Source organism: Plectropomus leopardus, chromosome 17 (assembly GCF_008729295.1).
Source record: "Plectropomus leopardus isolate mb chromosome 17, YSFRI_Pleo_2.0, whole genome shotgun sequence".
NCBI classification, from domain to species: domain Eukaryota; kingdom Metazoa; phylum Chordata; class Actinopteri; order Perciformes; family Serranidae; genus Plectropomus; species Plectropomus leopardus.
In genome coordinates, this window is record NC_056479.1 from 17997187 (window position 1) to 18008395 (window position 11209).

At 37.0% G+C, this 11209-nt stretch overlaps 1 protein-coding gene across 1 annotated transcript; it reads right to left on the minus strand.

Moving 5' to 3' along the window:
• Window positions 1–6327: 6327 nt before the first annotated feature.
• Window positions 6328–11202, minus strand: LOC121956553 (RNA-binding protein with serine-rich domain 1-like). The gene is made up of 7 exons (XM_042504824.1): window positions 11124–11202; window positions 9205–9351; window positions 8935–9120; window positions 8723–8828; window positions 7145–7298; window positions 6925–7066; window positions 6328–6807 (listed from the first exon to the last, which is right to left on the minus strand). Coding segments are annotated over exons 1-7 (843 nt in total). The 5' UTR covers window positions 11126–11202; the 3' UTR covers window positions 6328–6701.
• Window positions 11203–11209: the final 7 nt, after the last annotated feature.

Consider the following 11209-nt stretch of genomic DNA (forward strand, 5'->3'; position numbering starts at 1 on the left):
AAAACAAAGGTCCTCTGACTCGAGCTTTAACATTAAAATAAAATATATGTACACAACAATAGAGAGGGTTTACTGTTACACTGTCAGTTCATTACAATCCACTACCCTTGACATACTCTTANAAAAAAACAATTAAACCATTATTTTATGATTTTCAACATCGCACAAATGCTCAAAACGTGACTTAAACATCTCAACCACATTTTTTTTTAAAAATAGAAAACAAAGGTCCTTGGACTCGAGCATTAACATTAAAATAAAATATATGTACACAACAATAGAGAGGGTTTACTGTTACACTGTCAGTTCATTACAATCCACTACCCTTGACATACTCTTATACAGGGCTCCAAATCCTCAAAATATTTGAGCCTTGCTCTAATTGGAGAACCTTAACCTTCCGGAGTACAATCCATTCATCAAGATGAAGACTGAAAACATGGGAAGACAGCAATGAGGAACTAAAGATATTGCCCCAAAATTGGCGAGACATTAAAAAGTAAAATGCAAATTACCTGAAAATAAAAAAGGAGAAGAGAACAAACAAGAGAACAGTCATGAAAAAGTACTGAAAGGTACTGAAAATTAAGTCAAATGAAATAATTTGTATTTTTTTTGTAACATTTTTTAAATTTGAAATTATCTATAAGGTTTTCTCAACATTCCCTCCTTTTCTTTTCACGTTTAGGCAATTTTCTTGTCGCATTTTCCTTATTTATTGCAATTTGTGGGGCAAGTTGCTCACTACCTTTTTCCCCCCATATTTTCTAAAGAAATCAACTATTTTTTCAAGTGTTAAAGGTTTAAATGCTTTTGAAAGACGTCTGAATGCAGCAAAAGAAAACTTATGTTGATCAAGGTTTCAAAGGGTTAAGTCAACATAAGTAGAATTAAAAGTCAAAGTACTCAATGCAGAAAATTGAAAAAAAAACAGCAACAACAATTCTCAAATAACTAATTATCAAAATTATTTAAAAAATAAAATGAAATAATTAAAAGGAAAAGCTGAAAATCTTTCCATTTGGGAAGCAGGTACAATGAAATGTTTTACATAAAAAACAATTAACGACGATTAACTAATAATCTACTTCAAATGGACTGATTAGTCAACTAATCATTTCAGTTGTACTGGTATAAACTGTTGAGTAGTTTAATTTATAACAAAATATTTTATTTCATAAGCTCCTCTTGTGTTTTATATGCAAATTCTCAAATGTCAATATTTGAGTGAAAAGGATGTTAGTCAAGAGCAGACTGGGTATTTCCTTTCCATTTTTAAGTGTGGTGGCAGTAGTGGGAGAGTAGACTCTGCACCAGTGAGGGCTCACCTTGAATCACCCGGCACAGCAGTGTTTTATAGATGCTATTTCTGCCCACAGACACAAACTGTACAAAATGTCTCCTTACAGTATTTACACATAAACAGCCCACATTTATGGCAGCTCAGCAGCACCTTAATAGAAATGGTGATGGACTATCTTCAAAAATCTTTAATCAGGCACATGAATATAAATAAACTCTAGAAATATTCACATCTATATACAATATTCTTGCTGTTGAGAATGAAAAATGTCTGTTTTTAATATGCCATGCATGTATGAACGTGTTTTATGAATAATGGAAATTCACAGGCAAGTCTACTAGATACAATACCGTTACCAGGGTGCAACATGCTGTTCACACTCACACCACATTTACACGTAACATTCACAATGTTTAGCATTAAATAAACAAGTCATCTCTCACACCTCTGCGCCCCAAAAAACCTCAAGCACTGAAGACTTAACATGAAACAAACTGAAAAAGTGACAGTTGTGTTTCAGCGCTCATGACATTTTTTTCTGTTCGAGAAGTTCAGTAAAAGGTCAGAACAGTTTTTTGAAGGGAGACAAGAGTGGAAAGAGTGTGCAGGGTGACAATTATCAATTATCAATTTCACCATAAATCCAGATAGATTTTTGTGTTTTGGCAAGATGCAGTGTACTAATCAATCTAAATTCAGGTCTGTGAACATAAATGGAAAAGACAAGAGCTGCAGCAAATGGTTGAATGGCAACACACACACACACTCACACACTGCTCCTCCTACGCTGTAAAATCAAATTTTTAGAATCATTAGTCATATCAATGAAAGGTGAGATTACAGCTGCTGGGTTATTTTGTAACTGAGCCAAAGAACTGGGGCAGTGTCAAGTGCTCTGTATCAGCACTCGCTGCAGCCCTTCAAATGCTGCTAAAGAAGACTCAGTGAGCACATGCTGCAAAAATAAAACTAACATTTCCTTGTGCATAATCACAAAACTGCACACATGTATGAGTGTGCATCTGTGCACAAGAGACAAGAGGCTGCTATCATCTCTGCACTATGTGGGCCTGTTGTATTTCAGACAATCAACCGAGTCACTCTGCGGGACAACAGGATGCAAAGGCAAACAGCCAGAGAGTGAAAACACGTTTGGCATGGACGAGAAATTTAAGGGTCCAAAACAAAGCAATGCATGGCCCTTTGATTGATCACACAAAAGAGGAAAAATATTTTGCCGTTATTTTGATAATTAATAATAGTTAAAGTCGTTTTAGTCTTTTTTTCAAGAAAATTTTGGAAATAACTGCCAAACAATCTCTGGTTGCAGCTTCCCGAATTAGAAGATTTTGCTGCTTTTCTTTGTTATTATTTACTGTACACTAACAATGTCTAAAATTCATAAATTTATGGCTTTACCTCTGGAAAGTTATGGTGTTCTTTTTTTTTGTTTTTTTCATTTCATAGATCATTAGTCATGAAACTAATCCTCATATGGATAATGAAACACTTTGGGCGACATGAGCTTCAATATTCAACTTCTTGAATAGTAATCAGAAAAGACATCTAATCAGAAGAAACACTAACTGGCAAATAACAGATTCAACATACTAAACCTTTCTCTCTCCCTGGCCATAGTAAGCCTTAAACCACAGACCACACCTGTTTGCATGGGTATTTTCTTTCCCTTCTTGTTTGCCCATGTACTTGATCTGCAGAGGGCAAGGTGTGACCATTAGGGTGTGTGACTACATGTGCACATGCAAAAGGAAATCAACCACCAAACTAATCATATTTGGCTTCTTAACCAACAAAAAATACATCTGAAAAAGATAACCCACATAGGAGTAGAATATGAATATATTTTATTGGCACTCTTTATTTTAACTTGAATAAAATTACTAACTATTACAATGTTCACATCTATGCATTATTTTTTAGCAGTTATTATTTAGCAGTCAAATCTTTGTTTTCCTTGTTTTAGCTGTAATTCTACAATATATTCTGCAGTGACAGCAACTGAAACTGAGGCATGTGTACACATACTTGTCCATTAAAACGGTTTTATTCTCAGTAGAGTCCTTGTCAAATGCATTGCTCTCCTGTGCGTGAGTATTTTGTTAACTGTGAAATATTTCCAGACCATGACTGTCTGAAAAGAGAAACTAAAAGACCCTGCGCACTCTTGCAAGAAAGAACTGGTATTTATCTTGTAATATGCCACGAGAATAACAAACAGGTACACAGTCATTGAATACATAAAAACAGATTTGAGTAGGAAAAGCGTATTAAAATGTCCAGCATCTGCCAGTGACTCCTCCTGCAGCCTACCTGCGGCTCCGCAGTCGGCACAGTTTCCATTCCCAGGTTTCCCCAGAAGCTGTTTCACACGCTGCCTGTTCTTTTCTTGATCTGAAGCCATTGTCCAAATGTTTCTGCCCAGATGCCTCCTCAGCGGCTGAAAGCCTCAAACTCTCGTGCATCGAAAGTAAAAACTGCCGCCAGGCTTGGTTGAATTTGCGAGAAGTAACGCGCCTAAGCGACTGACGAGAGAGCTGTCATTTTTAGGCGGAGGGTGGCTGAGTATTGGAGCATGGTCTGTCCACTGTAGATGCTGTAAACCCCATTTAGATGCAACAACAAACACATTTCAGTCACATCTCCGTCTTTCTCTGGAGTGAGACCTCCAGTGGTCATTGTGATGGTAGGAGACACGTTCACGACACTACCAGACACAAACATTTACCCACTCCTCCACTTTAACGCGAGGAAATATTTACTTAAAAGAAACTTTTCCCTGCAGATATTTCAACGAGCTGAACAGACGCGGCTGGTGACGCGTCTATAAATTTCCTGGACTTCATTACTAAATTTTATTTTGCCTAAAATGCTCAAATTCGATCTGAAAAGTGGAGTCAGGTTGAAGGTGGGCGGGGCTACGTTGGGGTTTACCTGAGGTCACCTGATCACGTTGGATAGCGTGGATTTAGGTACGGTGGGACACATTTACCCAGAAGCCTACTTGCCAAAATCGATTAACCCTTTGAAACATGAGCATGGTTTGATTTCTTTGAAAAACACATAGAGAAAAGGCAGTGACCCATCTTGCAAGATATTTTCCACAAATTGAAAAGAAATTTGTGAAAGGTGACAAGAAAATGACCTGAAAATGTTTTTTAAAAGGGGGACTGTAGATTATTCAAAAGTCTGTCGAGGATAATGATTATAATTTAATATTTAAAATAAATTGTGTCACCAAAAAAGGTTTTCTTTTGTTTGTTTGTTTTTAATGGATAAAAAGTGTATAGTTTTTTTTTTAATTTAACAATTTTTGAGTCATTTTACTTTTCTTTTTATTTTGATGTACTTTACCCTTTTTTAAACCTATTCTCAATTAATTTTCCTGTACATTTTTTTCTTTTTTTCTTACTAATTTTTGGCTATTTTGGGGGCATTTCTTGTTAAGTTGCCCATGAACTTCTCACTATGTTTTTATTTGTTTTGTTTTGTTTTATTAAATAAAAATAAAACTGATTTGCTCAGTTTTCTTAGGGTTAACTCAGTCAAGCAGTGTCACCATATATCATCTGAGGCCTTGCTGAGATCATTTAACAATGGAATGAAATGTTAATATACATTTTTTTTAAGGTACACACCTTCAAACATACCATGTCTACCTCTCTCACTCAGGCTGCACGATCAGGTTAAATGGGACAGCTTGTGTGGTTAAGTGGGACAGTTATTTTCATATTTTAAAAAAAAGGCAGGCTTCCTGGCTACTAATTAAATGCAAAAATATTTATAAAAAATATTTTTAACAGAAAATAAGTATGTAATTCAATGTAGAAGGAGCTATTCATTTGAGAATGTTTTGGCAAAATGGACTAGGTCTATACTTTTTTTATCTGTATGCTTGTAACCCTTGTACCTTTTTCCAATCTTTTTTTTTCATCATTTATTTACTTATTTTGTCATTATACAAAGACTTGTTGTCTTTTATGTGTGCTGCTATCATTTACCTGATGTTTTGTAGGCCCACATGTTCATTTTGTTGAATTTAAAAATTGGTGCCAGTAAAATTAACTGTTGTAACTGTATATTTTTACAGTAAAACAAGTTTACAGTTGTTATTATCATTTCGAGTCATCATTAGCAGAAGTAATTAGGAGATTCCTACTGATAAAATGTTTGTTTTTTTTTCAAATTTTAACTATTGCATTTGAACATTGTACCAACCAACGCCCTGATGGAACTGATGTGGCACAAATGCAAATCACCTAATTCTTAAAAATAAATAAATAAACAGTTGTGTACATTAAAACCTATTTATTTATATCTGAGACTTTACCTTTTGATGTGCTGCTGGTTAGAATATCCTAAATTAAATTATGTTATATTATGAAATATTGAAGAGAGTGAAAAGTGTGCCAACCCACAACATCTCCCCCAAATGTGAAATATGTCCCACCCTAAAAGCTGCAACAAAACTCACAGGAGCCTGAGGGCAATGTCAGTTATGCACAGTTTGTACAGACCCACAAAGTTCTTCATAAACAGTCTAATCAGCCAAAAATTATTAGAACTACTTGTGCGCAACCCAACGTGAAATATGTGTAACCATAGAACGGCCTCTCCTTCATGCTTTGTTACAAACCCCCCCCCCAAATTTCCAGAATTATAACAGGGGATAACAGGAGTACTCAGTGGCTCTGGGGTGGACATAACAAGTACAAGACTGGATGTTAATAACTATCTGAACAAAACTGAACATTGAAAGCTACACAAATTGACTTATTCCAGGGGCTTTTGACATACATTGTATTTATATTGTGTTCCTGTTACACACTACCTTTACAGTGTTAAGCCTACAAGCATCCACAGTATTTATAGCTATAGTTACAGCTTCCAAAAATCTAAGGTACACTAAAGAGGTACTGTTTTTGTGCACACTGTTCCCCTTGTACCAACATTACGTTTAACGGTGAAGGCCTCTTACAATCTTGACCTGATTGTTACACAGTGAATACGTTTCAGAATTTTTATTTTTCAAAATGTTTAAAAATTCAGTACATGGTAAAAAGAAGTTGCACCTTATTAAAAGAAATATTTGTAGATCTCAGTAGAGCCCTAACTCTGCTTGAAACAAAACAACAAAACTGACTCAGCTTTTAACAATCAGCCTAAAACAAAGTAAGAAAAGAAACTTACATTTGCACAAAAAACAAAAAAAAAACAAAAAACATTTCTGCTTTCTATATGCACGCAGATGTTCATGTTGGCTACAGTGCAGATGTTTTTATTTCTGGTGAGTCCGTGAGGTCTGAAAAGCAGAAACTTCAGCTGATCTGGTGTCAGAGAATCTAAGCGATCATTTCGTATCAGGAGGCGGGATATTCGTCTATCTGGAGGAGTTAGAGCTGGAACGAGAGCGGTGACGTCTGCGACCAGGAGATCTGGAGCGAGAGCGGCGACGTATTGGGGACCGCCTCCTTGGAGAGCGGGACCTGCAAGGACACAAAAAAAGTTTAAAAAAATAAAATTTAAAAAAAAAAACTTAATATAAGCATATTTTCACAAAGTAGTGTTTAAGTCAAATATAAATGGACATTCATTCAATGTACCTTCTCCTCATGCGCGGTGGACTGCGACGCCACATATGCTGCGGCGGGGGCATCCTGCGGGGTGGAGAAGGTCTACGAGGTGGAGGACGCACTCGCTGAGTTAGCACAGCAGATGCAGTGATTTCCTGTCCGTCAATCTGGCCTGTCAATGACAAAGTCATCACAAACATATATTCAACTAATATACCCAAAGTCACGGTGTGAGACAACGAAAGCCTACCTCCGTCCATGTGTTTCAGGGCTTTCTGGGCCTCCTCCGGATTCTCAAACTCCACATAAGCGTAGCCTCTTGACAGGTGTGGGTGGACCCTGTCCATTGGCATTTCAACCATTTTGATTTTTCCATAAGTGGAAAAGATCTCCTGGATGTGGTCCTGTGCAGAGACAGCATACAGTATGCGTATCAGAACCATGTTAAAAATTGTGATTATCTCTCAAACCACTGCTGGATTGCCTCAAGGACATCAAAGCTTGTATGGCGCTAAATTTTCTTAAATTTCAATAAGAGTAAAACTGAAGTCCTGTTACTCGGACCCAATGGTCCATGTGATTCTGCCCATGTAGACCTGTGTTCCCTTACACCATGTGTTAAACCCACTGCCAAAAATCTGAGTGTCATAATGGACAATGACTTCAAACTAGATATACATACATTATCAAGCTTTTTCCAACTGAAGCTGTCATCTGTGGTCAATCCTTTTTTTTCTTATAGTGACTTTGGAAGGGTTTTACATGCTTTTAAAGAGTATTGTCTATCGACAATTGATATGCTCGTTATTTTGGTGTTTGCCGTGCATTTATTTCATGCTTGCAATTAATCCAGAATGCTGCAGCACGACTTTTAACAGGAACAAGCAAGCGAGAGCACATTTCCCCCATACTGGCCTCCCTTCACTGGCTCCCCGCTGGTTTTGGGACTGATTTGAAGATTTTAGTGTTTATCTACAAAGCATTAAATGGGCTTGCTCCATCATATCTCTCTGACCTTTTACAATTGTACGTTCCGTCAAGGTCTTTGAGGTCCGCTGAGCACTTGTTCCTAGCTGTCCCAAGATCAAAGGGAAAACGCACCTTTTCAGCTGTAGCACCCAAACTCTGGAACAAGCTGCCTATACATATTAGGTTGCCTGTTTTTTAAATCCTGACGTCAAACACATTTTTATTCTCTGGTTTTTCACTCACTATGAGTACAGCTTTTACATATTATTGTCCTTTTGTCTTTAAAGCTGTGTTTAGTGTTACTACTGCATTGTTTACATTGTCTTGTTATTATTTATAACAAGACTATTATTTACTTGTTATTATTGTCTTATTTTAATACAGCAATTTATGATACGTGAATTTGGACAGCACTGAGCACTTTCTGTAAATGCACCCTCAAAGTTCACAAGTCCGCGAGTGCGTTGTAGTCCCGACATTTGGATCACTATCCGCTCTCTGTTTTGGATGCACATTGCTCGACACACTTCCTGTGTGCCATAAATCAAGCCTTCATTGTGCCCTACATAACTACACGGTGAAAGAAAGGCTTATAATTGAAACGCTGATGTCATCATTATTTCTCTAGCCATTGTGTTGCGTAATCAACATTTACTTCTTAAGTCAAAACACTTGTCTATTTCCACTTTAATTAAAATAAAAGCACCTTCTCAAAAATGTCTGTGTTCTGTAACTTTGGTCCAGGATATTAAGAATGTGATGTTCTTATCTATCTTATTGTGACATTTCTGAGGTAGTGTTTTTAATCTCAATATATCATTCATTCTGCTATGAAAAGTTTAACACTTTCTCATCTGACCTTGGTGACGTTCCTGGTCAGCCGCCCTAAGTGAACTTTAGTTGGTTTGGGGCTGGGGCTTCTTTTCCTTCGCTCCTTATCATCTCCCCTCTTCTGTGTTTTGGACCTGCAGAATCACAAATGCTTTAGTTTCATCATGATAAACAATTAAAAAAAAACAAGACTTCACAGTGTACAAATATCGTGTAGCTGCGTTAGATGAAGTGACTTACGTTGAGCGAGAACGGCGGCGGTTGTCATGGCGTCTACGGCTGGGGCTAGGGGAGCCTGAGGAGCTGGAGGAGGAGGAGGAACGAGAGCTTGAAGATCCAGAGCGGCTGGAACCAGATGAGCTGGACCCACTGGAGGAGCCTGAGCTGGAACCAGAGCTGCTGCTTGAAGTAGAGCTAGATCTGGATCTGGTTGTAATGAAAACATAGAAAAACATGTTAGGTAAATCAAAAAGTCATATTTAAGAATTTTTGTCACTGCCATAAACAAACCTGCTGCTGCTGCTACCAGTAGAGGCACTGCGGCGTTTCCTTGCTTTCTCCCGTCCTCTCTCTTTGTCTCCTTCCTTAGCACCAGTCTTTTCTTTGCCTCTGTCTTTTGCTTTTTCCTCCTCCTTCCGCTTTGTGGGTGATGGTGCCCTAAAGTCAGAGGCAAGCTGCTGTTACTTTGACATCAGATACGTTGTTATCGGTGGGGGCCACAATATACAATCATTTTAATGAGTTTAGTCTACAAAAAGTCAGCAAGTAGTCAACACTGCATGTAACAATTCCTCAAAGACCAAGAGAATGTATTTCAATGAAATTTAATCAAATTAAAAACTTTTGGTGTAGAATATAAATCCTTTCATGAGGGAAAAAAGGTAACGCCTGCACACTTACTCCATGCCACACAAGTTTATTAAAAACAACATTTTTATCCTGCTTGGATCTTCTTCAGGTCAGGTTTATATCCTTTTTCTATAGGATAAAAATCCAACACATCAACAACAAACAAGCCACACCACAAAGCAATACCATACCACTCATGTTCATTATAACAATAATTAGACAAATAGTCAAAAAATCAGCTTTAAAAATATCCTCTGTTGCTGACCAGAACTTATGCAATATATTTTTAAAATAAGGAGCCTGCAACACATCCTCTTCAAGCTCATCCCAACAAAGTGTGAAGAAGTTTTTTTTCTCTTTTCAGAGAAACAACTTTGTGGAAGTACTTTTAAGAAGTTCACTTTTAAATCATATCCATTATTTCAAAAGTGGATAACAGGCTCAGCTGAAATGTCATATACTCTGTGAACATGTTTACTGATCTCAGTAATGTTTCCTCTATATATTAATGTAACAGTGTCTGACTAACAGATCAAATACCCAAAGACAGTGTCCCTACTATGTCACAAAATGGGACTTGCAAAACTTTTGAGAAGCTGGAACCAATAATGAATTATATTTTTGACATTTTGATAAATAACAATTAATCACTCATTAAAATTCTTGGCCACAATTTTTTCTCTCGCCTAAGGGTTATTTATGAGAGGAGGGGGGTGGTTTAAAATGGGGAAGCAACTTCAGATTTTTTTAAGCAATGAGGAGGGACTTTCAACTTTAAATGGTTGAATTTTGTATTTATTTTGAATAGCCTCAAAACCTGCAAGTAGGTTAGAGAGGCAAGTTTTCTTTAAAAATGTCAAAAATCACACAGTTTAACATAGCCAGAAACTGTAAACTATTGTTATTTATGGTGGAGGGTGGATTTGTTAAAATGCTGAGTTTGGCACCTTGTTTTTAACTATTTGGCAGCTTATTTATTACTATTTATATTGATCTTTTGCTTGCTTATCCTGTACACAACTGGCTGCTGTAACAATGCAAATTCCCAACTGTGGGATTTCTCTAATCTTATCTAATAAAGTACTGTCTGAAAAGTGAGCTCGGTGTTTCCTAAACACATGAACCTGCAATATTCTTGTGACAATTATCAGGGACATACAACTAAAAAGGGATTAAGTAAGTAAAGAAAGTCACGTATAGAGAGTGTAAACCAGTGAATCGGAGCTAAACCGCGCCAGTGTTGCATGAAAACGATATTTGCATTTTTAATATTCTCGTCGGTTTTAATTTAAATATATTGGGAATTAATGTAAAATCTTATATTATTATTATTATGACGAAGCTATATCAGACTAACAAACTTAATTGCCACTAACGTTACTATTGAACCGATACCCGCCGCCATTGATTTTCATTCTCCTCAAAACAAGGCGCCACGGGGACTGCTGTTTTATCGATTACCAATGTACTAATAAGTGCACAAACGGTTATAAAAACGTGACTCGACCTTCGCTATATAATAAAATATGACCTGGAGTTGAAACTAGGTTGACGGCAGTCAATTAAAACGCGAAACTTACATATTTTTCAAACGAGGTGATTTCGTTTCAACCACTTGCAGCCTGAGAAGACGTCGCTCGGTGATGACGTCGTAGCGGAAGTTACG

Coding starts and splice junctions, on each gene's coding strand:
- LOC121956553 (XM_042504824.1), bottom strand. Junction 9,121..9,204: donor ACTGGTAGCAGCAGCAGCAG/GTTTGTTTATGG, acceptor CATTACAACCAG/ATCCAGATCTAGCTCTACTT. Junction 7,067..7,144: donor CCTGAAACACATGGACGGAG/GTAGGCTTTCGT, acceptor TGTCATTGACAG/GCCAGATTGACGGACAGGAA.